At 35.2% G+C, this 19,059-nt stretch overlaps 1 protein-coding gene across 3 annotated transcripts in view; it reads left to right on the top strand.

Moving 5' to 3' along the window:
• Window positions 1–18,575, top strand: part of LOC120514943 (calcium-responsive transactivator-like) — a 43,300-nt gene extending 24,725 nt beyond the window's left edge. For 2 of the 3 annotated variants that reach the window (XM_039735603.1, XM_039735604.1), the window contains exons 7-11: window positions 5,130–5,231; window positions 5,695–5,787; window positions 15,612–15,731; window positions 15,992–16,119; window positions 16,964–18,488. In XM_039735603.1, coding sequence (XP_039591537.1) covers window positions 5,130–5,231; window positions 5,695–5,787; window positions 15,612–15,731; window positions 15,992–16,119; window positions 16,964–16,990 — 470 coding nt within the window. In that variant the 3' untranslated portion in view covers window positions 16,991–18,488. Of the gene's footprint in view, window positions 1–5,129; window positions 5,232–5,694; window positions 5,788–15,611; window positions 15,732–15,991; window positions 16,120–16,963 lie in introns of all 3 variants that reach the window. The other variant, XM_039735605.1, reaches the window with a different exon arrangement.
• Window positions 18,576–19,059: the final 484 nt, after the last annotated feature.

The following is a 19,059-nucleotide window of genomic DNA, read 5'->3' as shown; positions in this document are numbered from 1 at the left end:
TCAGTTTGCTTTAAACAAATATTTCGAAAGGATCATGTGGCTGACAGCAAACTCTATCAATGTTCTAAAACAAGTAAAAAGTGAAAAAGCTAGAGCAATAAGTGGAAACCAAATAAATATCTACATCACAATTGTATGGTATATAAGTTTCCATTTTTCTTCATCAGAATTTAGCTGCGATCTGCTGCTATTTGATAAAGGATAGCACTGAGGTACAGTAAGTAATACTACTTCACAGTCCCAGATTCACATCCTAGTTTGGTCCCTGTTTGTGTAGAATTTCTACATTTTCAGTATGTGTTAGGAAACTGACCAAAATGTCAGTATGTGAAAGAGTGTGCCTTGTAATGAGGTGACACCCTGTTTGAGGTTGCATTGTCCCTTTCATTCAGTGCTGTCAGAATATGTCCCTGTCTCTTATGAACCTGAATTGGAATAAACACATTCAGAATGAATGCTTTTTACACATACTTTTTTTCCACAAAAAGAATGTATTTTTAGGACATTGGTATGCTTATTAAGAAGTGGTCTTTCAAAATGTATCCTTATATTAATGAATAATCTCTGCTTTTGCTACCATACTAATGACAAGAAAGATAAAACTTACCCACGTTGTTCACACAGGGTAGATGCAAGTGAACATGCATAAACTAACTTGAACTAATTGGTAAATAATGCTGTCAATCATGCAGTCACTTTCAAAATCTTTGACTTTAGTTTGGTATTCAGAGGCTGGTTATTTTGGTTTTCTGTCCTGGTTCTATTTGTACAGTGTTTCTATTGCTTAAAGCTTAAATATGCTGAAAATGACCAGAGCATCTACTGGTTAGAGACTTGGAGGATAAAGTAGGCCATGTACTCTCTCTCTCCATAGTTTTCGCCAAACTTTGTAAGATTTATTGTGCCTGTCAATTCTGCTCTCCCGCTCTGTAAATCACAGAACAGCTTTTGTCAGCCCTAGACCTAAAAATAGATCTCAGCAATTCTCTGTGTGCATCCACAATGAATCGAGTTACAGCACACAGCCTCCTCGAACAGTAAGGATCAGACATTAGGTGTAATAATCACCATTTCTTGGCTAGAGAACTGAGTTTCATTTATAAATGACTCCTTACTTAAAAGATCTTATGTGAAAATTTCACTTGCTAATCAGTACAGCATTCATTCCTTGTGTTTTAAAAAATTGTAATGGTTTTCTGCTTTTCTTAATCAGCATATTGATTTGCATTTAAGCATGTTAACTACCTTAGTTATTATGTGCAGTGCATTTTAATTATATTCACCATGGAGGAATCTGTAAAGTGTAACCATTGATTGACTGACCTACAATACTCATTACTTAAAGTTTCTGTCGTTATTCACTCTAAAGTACAGTATCTTGTTGTATTACTTACCACTCAAGTGCAAGAATCTGTAGCAGGCCATCCTGCTCTCAAGGCAGTGCAAGGGATGAAAAGAATTGTAAATGAAAAGGGTGAGCGTAATAAAGTCTGTAACTTTAAAGATAAACCCACATTGGTGACTGTAGAAGCTAATAACTAAAGTGCCCAGGGTGATATGGCCCATTTTGTTTGTCAGATGCCTCAGATGTTTATTCCTACATTTCTGAACCACATTTTCAAATTAAAGGGCCATACACTGTTGGTGACCATGAGGGTGCTTGCCCTTCAGATAAGACATCCCCTTGATGTTGTCATGTATTGGTCTGATGAAGGTTCTTTTATGTGGTCTTTCAGTATTCCTTCATGATGTCTCTCTCAGTTTAATGTTCTTGACTTCTTGGCCACCTTTTCAACAAATGAAACCATTCTAGCAATTGAAGGTGTCTTATAAGCGTCAATTTATATATATATATATATATATATATATATATATATATATATATATATATATATATATATATATATATATATATATTGTCATAATTTGCAGTACAGATTATATATATATATATATATATATATATATATATATATATATATATATATATATATATATATATATATATATATATATATATATATATATATATATATATATATATATATATATACACACACACACACATACAGCATATATAATGGATGTAGAAAGTATTTAGACCCCTATACATTTTTCACATTTTGCTACAGCCTTGTGTTAAAATCATTTAAATTAAAATTTTCTCCACATCAAGCAATACTCTCCACTCCAGAATGACAAAGCGAAAACAAAAAATGTAGAAATTTTTGCCAGTTTATTGAAAATGAAAAACTGAAATATCAAATTGACAGAATTATTCAGATCCTTGACACAGTACTTAATTGAGGCACCTTTGGCAGCAATTACAGCCTGGAGTCTTCTTGCGTATGATGCGACAAGCTTTGCACACCTGAATTTAGGGATTTTCTGACATTCTTCTCTGCAGATCTTTTCCAGCTCTGTTAGGTTGTAAGGAGACAGCGGGTAAACAGCTACATGTATTTTCAAGTCTCTTCAGGGATGTTTAATTGGGTTCAAGTCCATGTTCTGGCTGGACAACTCAAGGACATTCCCACAGTTGTCCCCTAAGCCTCTCCTGTGTTGTCTTTGCTTTGTGCTTAGGGTTATTGTGCTATTGGAACTTGAATCTTTGTCCCAATCTGAGGTCCAGAACACTCTGGTGCAGGTTTTCATCAAAGGCATTTCTGTACTTTGCTCCATTCAGGTTTCCTTCAATCCTGTCTACTTTCCCTGTTCTTGCTACTGATAAACAACCCCACAGCATGATGCTGCCACCACAATGCTTCATCACTGGAATGGTATTGCTCAGGTGATGAGCGATGTCTGGATTCCTCCAGATATGACACTAATCTTGGTTTCATCAGACCAGAGAGTCTTGTTTGTCACAGTTTTAGAGTCCTGTAGGTGTTTTTGTAAACTCCAAGCAGGTTTCCATATATCCTTTACTGTGGACAGGCTTCTGTCTACCCTGTCTGTCATAAAGCCCAAATCAGTGGAATGGTACAGTAACGGTTGTCCTATAAGTTTCATCCATAATAATAAAAATAATAATAATACATTTTATTTATATAGCGCCTTTCCCAAAAGAATTTTTGTGTTGCCTTCAATCACATCTGTGCCTCTGCACAATCCTTTCTCAGCATGCAATTCTTTCAATGTCATGACTTGGCTTTTGTTCTGATACACATTGTCAACTGTGACCGCTGTGTACTCTTCCTAAACATTTTCCAAGTAATTGAACTGACGACAGGTAGACTCCAAACAGGAGTAGAAACGATAATCAATAGAATGGGATGTGCTTCAGCCAAATTTAATCTGTCATAGCAAAGGATTTGAATACTTAAGATACGAATTGATATTTCAGTTTTTTATTTTTAATAAATTTGGAAAAATGTTTAAAATGCTATTTTGCTTTGCCATATTGGTGTGTTGACAGTTGCTTAACTTGGGGAAAATTAATTATAATGATTTTAGCACAAGGATGAAACATAAAATGTGAAAAAAGTGAAGGGGTCTGAATACTTTCTGAATACATGTGTATACTACTATATATAGAACAAAGCAGCATGGTGGCACAAACGTAATCCCCTACGTCGTCACAGTTCCAATTATTTGTTTTCAATTTGCACCTTTCTCAAAATTTCTTTTCACATGCCAAAGATGATGCCAATAAATTGTCACCATTTGATGCAGTGGACTAACATCTCATCTAGAAGTGATTTCTGCCTTGCACCCCATCATTAACAGTACATTTTACAAGTGTCTCTAATACATGATAAAACATCCCCAAACAGAAGCGATCTTATGAAAATGAAGTTGTTAACTTAAATTAAAACAAAAGGGGAGCACAGACCTGAATAACCTGCAAAACTATCAAGTATATGGTTGTGAAAAAGCCCCACTGATCATGTTAAATGTTGTGTGAGCTGACTACCAGCTGGGGTGGCTTGGCTACCAGTTTGGGGTTGTTTTAAACCTGTCCCACATAAAACACCAAATTCACTTTTAAGCACCTTATTTTCTCACTCCCAGTCACCTCTAAGTATTTTAACTCATTGCCAGTTCAGTATTCACCCCAGCTGTCTGCCCACTTTTAGATAATGAGGCTTTGATAGGCAGAAGAATTGAAACCTTGCCTGAAAACCATTTTGGACCTAGTGACAGAATTATTCTGGGGATCAACAGTCCCCAGGCCACAGTGTCTTTTAGGAGCCTCCTGTGTGATGTCTGCACCTATTTATAGCAAGCAGGGTAATCTCTGTACATGCAGGGCTTAACACCCTTTGGCAGCCCATGACTTCTCACCCCAGCTTGTTAGAGGAAGTGCTACATTACCAATATGGGCTTTACTCTCTGTATATGTTTAGTGGTAGGCCCGTCTCCAGTCCAGTGCAACCCTGGTCCTATCTACCATTGGCAACCCATTTCGAGATGAACATCTTCTTAGTAATATTTCACAAACACTCATTTCACTGTATAATGTCAGCCAACTGTGTTTTGCAGCTGGTGAGTTTGCTACTCTGGTTTTTTCTATTATTGTACTTTTACAGAGTGCTTTTCACAGAGAGCACTGTCTCACAGCGCTTTACAAAATTTTCTGTCTTAAAGTGTAATATGAATCTATTTTATATCTCTGTGAACATGATAAAAATTCAACAGATTACTACTACTGATTTTACTGCCTTCAAATATTTTGTGGAATTTTGTTTTTATTTACATAAACTGTCCCACTGTTTTTCAAGGAGGTCAAACCAACCACTGTAAACACACCAAAAGGTTTTTTTTCTGTTTTGGTTGTATATTTGATTGTCATTATATGCATCAATGCCGTTCATCTAAGCAGTTTTGCCATTTTTAAAACAAGAAGTTTGCCTTAAATTAAAATCATCGACAGGTGCCAAACAGATAATCTTTTTTGACTTCTTTTCCACTTTACTTAATTGTAAATCATTTTATGTTGGTCAATTAACTATACAACTTTGGCATACTAATTATTTATAAAAAAAATGCCCATGCTCATTGTACACATACTGGGAAAGAAAAGTGTATTTTTTCCAAATCTTGCTCACAGTACTACTACTACTACTACTACTAAGAATGCATAAAAAGAAAACTATGTTTAGATATGGTCATTCTTTCTGTTTCAGGGTCTGCACCACAATATATGGGACAAGAAGAATTTTATGGTGAACAATATGGACACACCCAAAACACTGGTGAACCCATCAACCAGCAGTATTATCCAGATGGTACTGCTATATGTATTCTTCAGTTCTGTTTTATGATAGTTCAGCTTGTTTTTACTGGATTAGCAAATGTACTAATATATTGAAATGTATTATTTTAAAATCTAAATTACACAGAAAATGTTTACATCTTTACTGAGTTATATAGATACAAATGTAGAGTAAATGTTGTCAAACAGTGCTGTAACTGACCTTTAGCCTTAGATGCATACTAGTTTGTGGGTGCCATGTCATTGCATTTGTTCACATATATAAACTATAAAGGGTAAAACAGCATTTTGTCATTAGAAGAACAAAACAGAGATAAGGGAGTGTGAAAAGCTGATTAGAGGTTTACTTGTATTGTGGTTAAATGAGTTTATTTTAGGTTTTTGCGCTTAAGGATAGATTTGCAGTAAAACCAAATGGTGAACTTTGTCTTGCTAGGAAATATTCAGCAGTATTATAAGGTATCTTCTCTTGGCAGGGCATGGAGACTACACATACCAGCAGTCCACATACACAGAGCAGAGCTACGAGCGATCCTTTGAGGAATCCTCCCAGCATTACTACGAAGGAGGTGCCTTTTTATGCTATTATAAAAATGTTTTGTGTTTAAGAACATATTGCTCAGCCTACATGAATAGCTTCTTCATTAGTCCAAATATATAGTCAGTGAGATTAACTTTAATAAATCCAGTAAATGAAAAACTGACAAAAACTCCATTAACAGGTTAAATATTACAATAATACTAGAAAGGAACTACAGTACAACATAGATCCGGTATTAGGAACATGCTAAGAGTTATCATGAGTGATCATAGGATTTATGCTGGTGTAAGAGTTTGATATTTATATTGGGCTTAAATATATCCATTCATTTTAATGGCAATTCTCAAGGTCTTAGACTTGAAGATCTTGAATTTATCCAGGCGGAAGCTGACAGAAAGCTTGAAGTTACTCTGGACAAACATATAGTTACCCACTGAGCCCACACAAACACAGGCATAAAATCAATAGAGAAAACTCAAAAGGCCACACAGACTGCCAGTGAGTTCTTGCACTTTAGGAGGAAGGTAGACTCCCTATAGGATTGGCCCACAAAACTGAAACCATGCACACTCAAGACAATAAATACCTCTGTAGGGAATCAAACTGTGGCAAAACCCTTATAAGCAAAAAACACTTCCCAATCTGCCACAATGTCTTTCTAACTTGGGGGTAAAAAATAAACCAATCAAAAATGTACAGTTTCGGAACCCATTAGATGACTGGGTTAAATGATTTAAATGAGAAAAAAATATTTTTTTGATAGGATGAAAAATAATATGAAGTATGAAGGTAAATGAAAAAGTAAAGGCAATGTGAAAATTACACATTAACCACAACAGATAGAAGCTGATGCAATACAATACGTTCACGATGACTTATGGGTAGTTTGAACGTACATGGTGTAGTGCCCCGCCGTTATTCTAGTTAATGCTAAGAGCAAATGAACATGGACGCTCAAGAACAGGATTGTACTATTGTTGAACAACGTGCCATAGTGAGATTTCTTTGGGCAGAGGGAATGAAATGTTCCGAAATTCACTAAAGGATGTTGGCTCAGTATGAAAGTGAAAACTTATGAATGGGTACATAGGTTTAAAATGGGAAGAACAAATGTAAACAACGTAGCTGGATCTGGTCAACCATCAACATGGTGAATGTCTTCATCAGAGAAGATTTTTTCTAATCCCAATGTCACTTATGAAGCTCCACAGACAGTAATATGGAAGTTCCTACTAAATAAAACTTAATTATCTACCCATCAATGTTCTGACTCCCTTTAATCCAGTTTGGGTTCACAGGGCCTATAGCCTATCCCAACATCATCAAATAATAGGCAGGAACCAGACGTGGATAAAACTCCAGAATTACAATTATAGCATTTACAAAAATTAGGAACCTGCCTTAAATAACACTAAGTTCAGGAATTTGATATGCATAATCATAATTTTGTTAATGCTTTTCTAGTTTCTCTTGGTTTATTACTACAATATAAATAACAATCATTTTTTTGCCTTTAGTATTCTAATAATAAAAACATGTACCATCATTTACATAACCAACTATTATGTGCCAGCAGATCAATGATTTCTGATTCAAATCATAACACAGGTGTGAAAAATTTAAACTGATAAAATTTGTTTTAATTGTGAATAGTTGTTTTTATTTGAATTCATGAACAAAATACAAAAATATAATTAGAATGTTTCCATCACTTCATAGTTAAGTACAAAAAATTGAAAAGAATTTTAATTAAAATTTAACAAATTACATAATTTATTTATGTATGCAACATTGATCTAAATCAATTTAACAAGAAAATATTTAGTCAATATAATATTTTTAAACATATATGTAAAGAAAACAACAATACATATTCATTGACTTACATATAACGTCTCTAGTTTTTGTCACTTCATAGTGGTTTTTATCCAAAACTTTGTTTGTGCCAGTCATTTGCATACTTTTTCTGGTGCATCCCTTTGAATCATCCAGTAGTAGTCTGCCATCATAATGACATTGCAGCATCCTTGATACCTTCTTTCTCTGTCCTCAATATTCTGATAGAATCTTTCACCTTGCTCTTCACTCGCTGTTCCAAGATTTTCAGAGAAAAATTCCAAATCCAAAAAGTGAATTTTGAGTTTCATGTTTCAACCCAATTCATTAAAGTTAACTAATACAATTCCACAATGTCTTTATAATTTAGACCTTTAGTGTTACCTAAAACCTTAGAATTTACTTCTTTAAATTATACCTAAGCCCATAATTACAGATCATTCATTGCACCATCAACTTTTGCATCAGAAATCAATTTTCTAATATCAGGTCTGTCAAAATTGCCCTTTTTCAATTTTGCTTCATGCAAGCCTGGTAATGTTTGGCAAAAATACATAGATCTTTTGATATGACTTTGACAAACTGCTTAATTAAACCAAGCTTAATATAAAGCAAAGGTAAAATCACTATACCTGGATCGACCAAGCTAGGTCTAATGATGTTTTTGCCACCATGCTATATCTTTTTTTCTGGCTAGACATTCCTTCTGAAGCTAGTGTAGATTCTTGGCTCTGCTTTCCACTTACAGAGAAAAAATGTGAATTTTGTATGACCTGATTGCTGGCCCAGTAAGATACACAGGGCTTTCAGGTCTTCACATATGAACTAAAGATGCTCATTGTAGCTACCTTTCGAGAGGACATTTTCAGAGTTCTTTAAACACAGATTTTAATATTAGAAAATACTAAATTCGAATAAATTATTGTTAAAGTATTGATATTTAATTAATTATAGAGTGAAAACAATTTAAAAAATCGGGAGCAGTCTACCCTAGACTTTCTTATATACTCAGATATGGGAATGGATATTTGAGTAGTAAACCACAAGACAATGATTATATTTTTATATTATGTACATTAAAGAACCATCAACAACAAATCAAATCAAATTAATAATATATTGAGCAATTATTATAACAGTAAAGTTAAATAAATCAGACTCTACAGCAGCATGAATAAAAGCTAAAGTACCACTTCCGGTTAGCGGAAATAGCCCAAAAGTTGATAGAAATCTACGTTTTGTACTTAATACTTGTATGCAAAATTTGGTTGACCTAAATGAAAGCGTACTCAAGTTATCGTGTTTACATACATACACACACACACAGACATAATTCCAAAAAAGTATTTTCAGACTCAGGGAGATTGAAAATGTTGAGATTCATCAAAATCTCGAAATGGAATTTTTGGAGGATTCCAATACTTTCCCTATATTTCCTTTACGAGAAAGTTATGGAGGTCTAAAATGCCAAGATTCATCAAAATCTTGACATTGAGTTTTTGGACCATTCCAATACTTTCCCTATACTTTGTATGTGAAAAAGTAAAAACTTTAACTGAAAGTTAAAAAATGTGTTTTGTGCAAATTTGTTCCATGATGGGGAATAATGGTTTTCATTTTTGAATCTGGAGAATAAAAATAAACATAATTTAAGTGAAATAATCAAAATGATTTTTTTCAATGTATATCTTTGATTTATTAGTGGAATGTAATTAATGTAAAGCCGAATTGGAAAATCTCATGTTATCATTTACTGTTCTTTTGACACTTATGGGTGAATTATCTTATGGTGTAAAATTAATTAAGCTATATTTTACAGCACACCTAGTACAACACAGACAAGAACACATTATAATGCAAGCTACTGAAATAACGCAAAGAGTTGTTTTATTAGATTTTTATTGTAGATGTGAATTTTCTGCATTTATATTTTTTGAACATATTGCTTTGCCTCATTTTACATTTCTTCTATGCAGTTTATATGCACAGACAAACACACAGCATCTTCTTGGCAACTGTTTCAGTATGGCTCTAGTATCTTAAGAGCATTACATTAACAACAATCTGAAGGAGATGCCAAGCAGCCATCCTGTAATATATAAAAGAGCAACAGATTGCTGAACAACCTTGTATTAGGAAGGTACCTCTACCAGGCAGATGTTAATAAGAAATTGCTTAACAAGAACGCTGCTAGGTAGGTAGATTAACCATTGGTGGGCAAATAATAATGCCACAAAAAAGATGGGCAGCAATTTCTCATAAGGTGGTAATTGGCAGTACCTTGAGAACTCATTCCTTCAAACTGAGATTAAAAAGTCTTTCAGAAGAAAATATACTAGGTGGTGACATTAAAAAGTTGTTTAAAAGGATAACACAATTCAAAAATGGCAATGACAAAAAATGGTGAAGCAAATATGCTGTAATGTAGACAATAATAACAGACTAAGAATCACATACATTACAGGTTATGCAAAAGCAGCAAATTAGGAAGCAATTGCACTACGAAATACATAAGAACAAACAGATAATGAAACAATGTTGTTGCCCCATAAATATCAAAATGAGATACAGAAAATAGGAAGATAATTTCAAACAGTAAGCTTTTAAAATACTAGCTGTGCAAGCCTGTGCTGTAAAAAGCTCATGGTCCCAGAAGCTATTGAAATCGTCAGAAAAAAAACTGAAATGTAGAGATGTGAGGTAATTGGAAGGAAGTACTCTGGGCATCTCAATCCTAGGAAGTTTCAATTTGCAGATGTGCTTGCATCGCTTGTGCATTAGCGGGAGGAAGTAAAAGAGATATTTTTTTGCCGATGTTAGTGGTTAAGTGACTGTCTTTCTTCTGAGATTTTGTTTTGCTGACGTGCTGGCCTCACTTGTGTTATTAGCAGCTAAGCGAGTTTTCTGTTTCCTCGGAGGTGGAGCCCTTACCCTGACTCCACCTCTCACTTCTGGGCCGGACAGACACACACACTTCCACGCATAGATGTTTATATATAAGATATGTTGGTATTAGGATCAAGAGCTCAACAAGAATATTTACTTCATTCTACAAGCATTTTAGTCATCAGTTGCTTTGCTGTTTGCATCCTGGAATTTGATATACTATATATTATATGCTTAAAGTGTTAATAAACTAAAAAGTAGTTGGCTTATACCAAACACATGGAGATTTTATACCCATATGCAAGACAATATTCCATTTTCTCACCAGTACATCATACTTTCCCACAATTTTTTTATTGATAATAGCTTACTATACAAGCTTGAATCTTGTAAATACAATATCGTTATTATTTCTTAACAACTTCCTCTTATTCTAAAGCTTATATCAGGGGTCTCCAGCTCTAGTTCTGGTGGGCCACAGTGGCTGCAGGTTTTCATTCTAACCGTCTTCTTAATTAGTGAGCCGTTTTTGCTGCTGATTAACTTGTTTTGGCTTAGTTTTAATTGACGTGACTCAGACCCCTTAATTGTTCCTTTTTCCTTAATCAGCAGCCAACCAATAATGAGACACAAAACAAGCCAACACATGGCCAGCTAACCTAAAAATAAAGAAAGGTGAAGGTCTCAGGCGTGTTGGTCTGCTCAGGTCACCAAAACATCTTGAAGGTGGTCTTAGAAAAAACAGAAAATCAATAGTCTGCTGTTGCAGAATTAGAGCAGCAACAAGTCATGATATTCAATAACAGCTTTGATTAACAGCAAGAATTGGCTTCTCATTAAGAAACTGGTTGGAGTGAAATTGGCTGGGGTTTGATGTTCCAGTTTAGCTGGTCATCTGTTGGCTTGTTTCACATCTTATTTCTGTTAGGCTGCCATTTAATGAAGAAACGAATCAATTCAGAGGACTGAATCCTTAAAAACAGGGCTATTAAAATTAAGAGAAATGGAGTTAATTAGCAGTGAAAACTGCTTGCTGATTAGGAAAAGGGTTAGAATGAAAACCTGCAGCCACTATGGCCCACCAGGACCAGAGTCGGACACCCATAATTCATTATTGGTTAATTATAACATGAATTTCCTCACAAACTGATCCGTAGACAAGTATGTCTCAAGAGATATATGCAAGACACACACAAGGTATTTCTAGGAGACGGGTCATCTCATATGTTTCACATTGAAATAAATTGCACACTGGGAAGGTATCAGAGCTAGATAATTCACTAAATAATGCACTTTACAAAAAAGCTGCAACTGCAAACAGCATTTAATATCTGACTGGAAGAGAAACAAATTTACAACATCATTATTTCTACCAGGGAGAAAAGACCAATAAGATTTTTGCACAGAAAATACATAAAAAGGAATTTCCAAATACAATTGGAGCTAAAATCAAGGAACATAAAGAATAACTAACAATATCTTTCTTTTCATCTAAATGTACAAAAAAGGTTGCTAAACTTTTTTGTTTTGGTAAAATTAAGCATTACTTGCTAGAGAATCGAGTATATACGCTGCAAAGCATTTCTTTTTGAATAATCCTGTTAAGATCCCACTTAATGTTTTATATAAACAAATACAGAAAATGCTCCCATCTTTAATATCTCAAAATCAAAACAGATTTATAAAATACAGACATATAGTTTAAAATGTTGGCCATTTGTTTAATGTAATATATTTCCATCCAGTACGGGTCTCCAGGGGTGCATGAAAAAGATTTAAATGGGGTTATGTATATACTGTATTTTGCAAATATGGGTTTGACTCTAATATATACTGTGGATTAAATTACTCTAATCCAGAAGTTGTGGTTCAAATAAATGATATTAATTCTAAATATGTTAAATCAGAATATGTAAGCAGGCAAGGATGCTTATTATATCCAATGTGTTGTGCAACTGCTATTGAAATCCAAGCTATTCACATTCAGATAAAAGTAAATGGGACCATAAGAAATGGGCTTGATCACAAAATACTGTATGCTAGTGACGGGTCTGTATATTTTAGAATCAATCTCATCACCACCATCCATACTTAATCAATTAGACAAATTTCATAAGATCTCTGGGTTTTTAGGACAATTCAAACACCTGCCTGCCAGTAGTTTAATAAAACATTGGAAATATTTTGAATAGTTATTAAATTAGGAAATGTAAAGATTTTTTAAAGTTAATTTTAGCAGTTTGATAGCAAGTATTAAAAAAGATTTTAATAGATGGCTATACCTCCAACTCAATCTAGCTTGAAGATTTTAAATTTTTTAGATTATTCTTATGAATATTAACAAATCTTTTTTTTTTTAAAAGTTTGACCCAATTTTAGCTTGATTTATTTGGAAAACAATCATACATTAAAAAGTACCTTACAGAGATCTAAATAAGAAGACATGAAACTATGAATCTGTGTAAGATTCTTTTCTGTTACTGAGATGCAAACATACATACACTAACAGTTTATTAGTGGGCAAAGATCAGTGACATTGCACCTTCTTGGTAACTCATGGAACTTAAATTGTGCTCAAAATCCTCTCTGCATGCCTAGGTACTATATAATTCTGATTATTAATTTACTTGCAATCCTACGGTCTGTCATTCATTTAAGATCTGGTATGACTGTAAAACATATTTAAGGTACAGACACTTTTACCAGCTGTACCTACATATGTTTGTATAATAACTATGTATTTACACATTCATTACCCTATTCAACATTCAGTTTAATATAAAGTTTATATAAATTTTTTTCTTTAGTCTATGCATCTTTTGAACTGTTATAACTGTTACAAGTTAAAAATGTTGTGCTAATAGTGTGCATAATTTCCGCCTTCCATTAGTCCCTGAAGCAATACTAATTTTGATGGGAGTAGTGTTTCTTGATTGAACTAACACATTATATATATGGGACGAGAAGCCAGCTAGATGGAAGGACCAGGGGAAAGAGCATCCAAAGGCACTACCTTCCCTGGGACGCTAAAGGGCAGCCCACTTGGGTGGCTGTGGCACCATAGATTCCCACAGGGCACACTGGGAGTTTGGCACAGCCCTGTTGGGTTCCGAGGGGGCTGGCAGGGGGAGCTGTAGAACCCTAATTTCGGTTTATGTGTGTGTATTTGGTGCTGTTTGTATTGAGCTGTTGAGGAGAGAAGGAAAAGCGCTTCCCCACTATATATATAATGTAATGTGTTAGGAACGAAAGGATGCCACATCGTTTGATGGAAATGAAAATGATCAACCTACAGAGCCCTGAATTCAAAGACGCCCCAAAAATCAGAGTGAAAAAATGATGTGGCAGGCTAGCCCATTTTGCCAAAATTTAATTGCAGCAACTCAAAAGTGTATGCAGCACTTTGTATGGCCCCTGTGTTCTTGTATACATGCCTGACAACATCGGTGCATGCTTCTAATGAGATGACAGATGGTGTTGTGGGGGATGTCCTCCCAGATCTGGACCAGGGCATCACTGAGCTCCTGGACAGTCTGAGGTGCAACCTGGTGGCATTGGATGGACCAAAACATAATGTCCCAGAGGTGTTCTATTGGATTTAGGTCAGGAAAGTGTGGTGGCCAGTCAATGGTATCAATTCCTTCATCCTCCAGGAACTGCCTGCATACTCTCACCACATGAGGCCAGGAATTGTCGTGCACCAGGAGCCACTGTACCAGCATAGGGTCTGACAATGGGTCCAAGGATTTCATCCTGATACCTAATGGCAGCCAAGGTGCCTTTGTCAAGCCTGTAGCGGTCTGTGTGACCCTCCATGGATATGCCTCCCCAGACAATCATTAACCCACCACCAAACTGCTCATGCTGAATGATGTTACAGGCAGCATAATGTTCTCCATGGCTTCTCCAGACCCTTTCACGTCTTTCACATATACTCAGGGTGAACCTGCTCTCATCTGTAAAAAGCACAGGGCACCAGTGGTGCATCTGCCAATTCTGGTATTCTATGGCGAATGCCAATCGAGCTGCATGCTGCTGGGCAGTGAGCTCAGGGCCCATTAGAGGACATGGGGCCCTTGGGTCACCCTCATGAAGTCTTTCTGGTTGTTTGGTCAGAGACATTCACACCAGTGGCCTGCTGGAGGTCATTTTGTAGGGCTCTGGCAGTGCTCATCCTGTTTCTCCTTGCCCAAAGTAGCAGATACTGGTCCTGCTGATGGGTTATGGACCTTCTATGGCCCTCTCCAGCTCTCCTAGAGTAACTGCTTGTCTCCTAGAATCTCCTCCATGCCCTTGAGACTGTGCAGGGAGACGCAGCAAACCTTCTGGCAATGACACGTATTGATGTGCCATCCTGGAGAAGTTGGACTACCTGTGCAACCTCTGTAGGGTCCAGGTATCGCCTCATGCTACCAGTAGTGACACTGACTGTAGCCAAATGCAAAACTAGTGAAGAAACAGTCAGAAAAGATGAGGAGGGAAAAATGTCAGTGGCCTCCACCTGTTAAACCATTCCTGTTTTGGGGTCATCTCATTGTTGCCCCTCTAGTGCATCTGTTGTTAATTTCATTAACACCACAGCAGCTGAAACTGATTAACAACCCCCTCTGCTACTTAACTGACCAGATTAATATCCCATAAGTTTCATTGACTTTATGCTATACTCTGATTAAAAAGTGTTCCTTTAATTCTTTTGAGCAGTATATATATATATATATATATATATATATATATATATATATATATATATATATATATATATATATATACTATATACTATACAATTATGGTTGTCATCATATAAATCCAAGAAGGGAAGGTCAGGCTGTTAAAAAGAGGCTATGGTACAAACTGCTGTTTGACGGCTGTATACTGACTGGCAAATCTGTGATGGAGGTTAGGTCTCCTATATCTGGAAAAAGGATAACACTGCAAACTGCATCATTGTAATATTTAAGTGATAAATATTGTAGAATATATGTCAATGTGTACTAGATGATCCTTGAATAAGTAGATTTAATAGTAGATGGATGTATCTGTTACATGCTGTGAACATTATGGAATGATGCTCACTATTAAAACTCTTAAGTGTTTAGTGTGTAATGCCGCACTTCATTTTTGATTGTGCAGGAAATACACAGTACAGCCAACAGCAAACATCTTATCAACAGGGCTCAAGCCAACAACCTCCCTATTCACAGCAGCCATACCCAAGTCAGCAGAGTTACCCTGGACAACAGCAGGGATATGGTAAGGGCATCCAATTGTACCTTTCTTATTTCTTAAAAAGAAAAATAGGAAATTACAGTATATTTAATTTTCATATTATAACTGGCCTTAAGTGACCTTAATTATGTTTTTGCTGTGTTTAGGACTGTTTGATTAAAAACAGACAAGGACTATTTTTTTAATGTTTTAAATGGATTATTTAAAGTATTAAGTTCACTGTGATCCTTTATTGATAGCTGTACGTAGGTCTCAAAAATAATCTATTTTGTGTACCTCCTTAGGACCTGGTCAAGGGCCTTCTTCACAATACTCAAGTTATCAGCAAAGTCAGGGACAGCAGTACCCTTCGTATCGCACATCCCAGTCTGGCCCATCGACACAGCAACAGAGGTCCTATGGGTATGAACAGGTGAGACTGAAGTTGATCATAAATGAGAGTATATGGTTGCAACTTGCCTAGCATCTTTTCCACTCTGGTATTGTACTTGCTATAGATTAGTATGAAATTTAAAGCCTTACATCTGAAGCCTCATGGACAGGTTGTGGGCACCAGCCTAATACCCATCCATCCACCTATAACTTTTCAACCCAGTTAATTGTTAACTGTTAACTGTAAAAGTGTTGTGAGAGGCCAAAACCTATTTTGGTAGCATCAGGTGCAAGGCAGAAATACAGCTTAGGTTACAGTCCAAGTCTATAGTGTATATCCACAACTGCTCATACTTGGCCATTTTAGAGCCATCTCCTAAACTTCATGTCTTTTATGAGAGAAAAACAAGAGTTCCTGGAGAAAAAAAAATTAAAAACCTGGGTAGAATGTGCAAACTCTATACAGAAGATAACTGGGTTAGGATTCCAACTTTGTCTTCTGGAGCTGTGAGGCAACAGTGTTAACTAGTGTGCTTGGGAGATTTTGATACAGTGGCTCTATGAATATGGTTAAACATTATTTATTTGTAACTGATTGGTTCCTGTCTACCTATAAGATATATCTGTTGTTATTTCTATTAAAATAGATAGAAAAGCAAAACAGACCTAACTAATAGAATGATTTGCAGTGCTTGCTGTTTATTGGTTGTGTGCACAAATTGAGTTTGTGGGTTGTGACTAGATACACTTTTCAAGGCATGAGATGCAATTATGTACTCAGTATGCTTTCGGAGTAAATATGTTGATGTATAAATAGGTAGTAAACTCAATACTAATAAAATGTTTTTGGACTTAATTTTCCTATAATATTTTTTTTTTCTTAGGGTCAATATGGCAACTATCAGCAATAAGGAATATCCCATCTAGAATCAAAGAGGCAGGAGATTCATTAATACCATCAAATATGTAATCTTCTCTTTTCTGGAATATTATGTGTTTATCTGTTGTATATGGTTGCCTGATTCAGGTCCAAAATATTTTTTGTCTAGACTTGCATTTGTCCATTGTTCTGTCTTTAAACACACACACACACAAAAAAAGTGAGGTGCAGACATCATCATTGAGACCAGAACTTTATCCACCATTGCAATTGGGAATAAGAAACAGATGCCCAGACACTTCCAGAAACCTACACATGTGGAGGAAAGCCTTGAAGCAGCCATAAGAGGTAAAGGTTTTAGATACAGTATATGTGATAACATATTGAACTTTTCATAGCACAACTGAGACTGCTGTTTTTAGAAAACGGTTTTCTCTGTATTTTATTTGTATTTAATAATGAAAACAAAACATCTTGAAGTACTGATGTCTCATTTAGATTTTTCTCACTGGAGGGCACTTTTATATCTAACTGCACAAACCATGGATGGTATACAATCTTTAATTGCTGATGCAGCACAATGGCTTTCTGTGTGTTCAGACTCACTGTCCTGTAGTACTGTTGTCTTTCCTTGCTTTCATCTCCCAACGATTAGAATCTTGTCATCCGCAGCAACATTATGAAAAAACTAGTCCTGCTTTCACTAAAAATACAGCATGTACTTCATCCTCTGTTTGAATTTTTTGACCTTTTCATAAATTTGTAATGGTGGTTCTCACAGCCTGTTTTAGCCAACCTAGTGTTGCTGCCTTTTTGTCTATTCTGCTGTAGTTTCATATAACTTGCTGAAGTCTTGTAAAGTAACATATACAAAGGACTTTACTTATGCAGGCCTTTGGTTTGTTACTTCCTCCAGTTCTCTGTAGTATTTCTTTAATTCAGTTTCTTTGTCATTCTCTCTTTTTACAGTACCACCCTATTTGTCTTTTGTTATTGTACAAACATATTTTCATGTAGGATGGTAGCTGTCTAAGGCTGTTTGCTCTCTGTTTGTGTGTCCTGATAGTTATTTGTGTTATGCCTAACCCTTTCCTCCTCACTTGCTTCCAGTGCTCTTTGTATATTAAATTAGATTTCATGAAACAGGAGATGTGATTGAAGTAAATATAGTTAATGATAAATTAGTAAATCCACTGGAACACTACTGGAAATGTTTGATCCTTTATTGAAAACAGCTCCTACTTTGAGCGGAATCAAAAAAGAGTCAGCCAGAAACTTGGCCAGGCACATACTGTAGCAGCAAAATTGTACAAAAATGTGAAGAACCTAATTTTGCACCTTTTTTTTAAGAATCTGCTTTCAAAAATGTCTGAAATCTGTTTTGGCTACAGTGACAGTTATCAAAACTGACAGACACAAGCTGTTTTATGCCATTACAAAAATTAGATGAACGTTTTGAAATGTTTTGTTGAAATTTTTCATACTTAACCTTTTCTTTTTCTATCAAAATAATATTTCTTATTCTGGATTTTTAATCAATAAGATGGGTTTTTCCATCATAAGATCATCTTTTGTATTATTTGATATTTTTATGCTTTTTAAATTATTTTTATCTTGAATATGTTTTGAATGTTTTGTAGGACTGCATGTTATAGTTGGATTATTTATTTACATTTGTATATACATAAGAATACAACATAAGAAAGTTCTGTATTTAAAATCCTTTTGATTATGCTATATGGTTCACAATCTGAGATTTTCATGTGTAATTGTTCGATTATGTTTATTTTTTTAGATAGACTACAGTATGCCTATAGAATATTAAATATGTAACAGTGTTTACTTTACACTTAAGTGTTACTGTATTGCAAAACTAGAATCTGAAATCACTTCCAACAAAATTCCAAAGGAATTATATCATGTGAAAATAAACTAATTTTATTAGGGAATTGAGATAACCAGGAAATAATTTAAATGCACGCTAAGTGAGCTTCCTTTCTGTATTTAAGTAAGTTTTCATGGCCAATATTCTCATAAAACATTTTTAATGAGTGACCTTTCCATAGTAGAATACTCTTCTCAGAGCTCTTTTTGGTACTA

The sequence above is a fragment of the Polypterus senegalus genome, chromosome 14, assembly GCF_016835505.1.
Source record: "Polypterus senegalus isolate Bchr_013 chromosome 14, ASM1683550v1, whole genome shotgun sequence".
In the NCBI taxonomy this organism is placed as follows: domain Eukaryota; kingdom Metazoa; phylum Chordata; class Cladistia; order Polypteriformes; family Polypteridae; genus Polypterus; species Polypterus senegalus.
The sequence above is the reverse complement of the archived record's forward strand: the minus strand, read 5'-3'. Positions and strand labels throughout refer to the sequence as shown.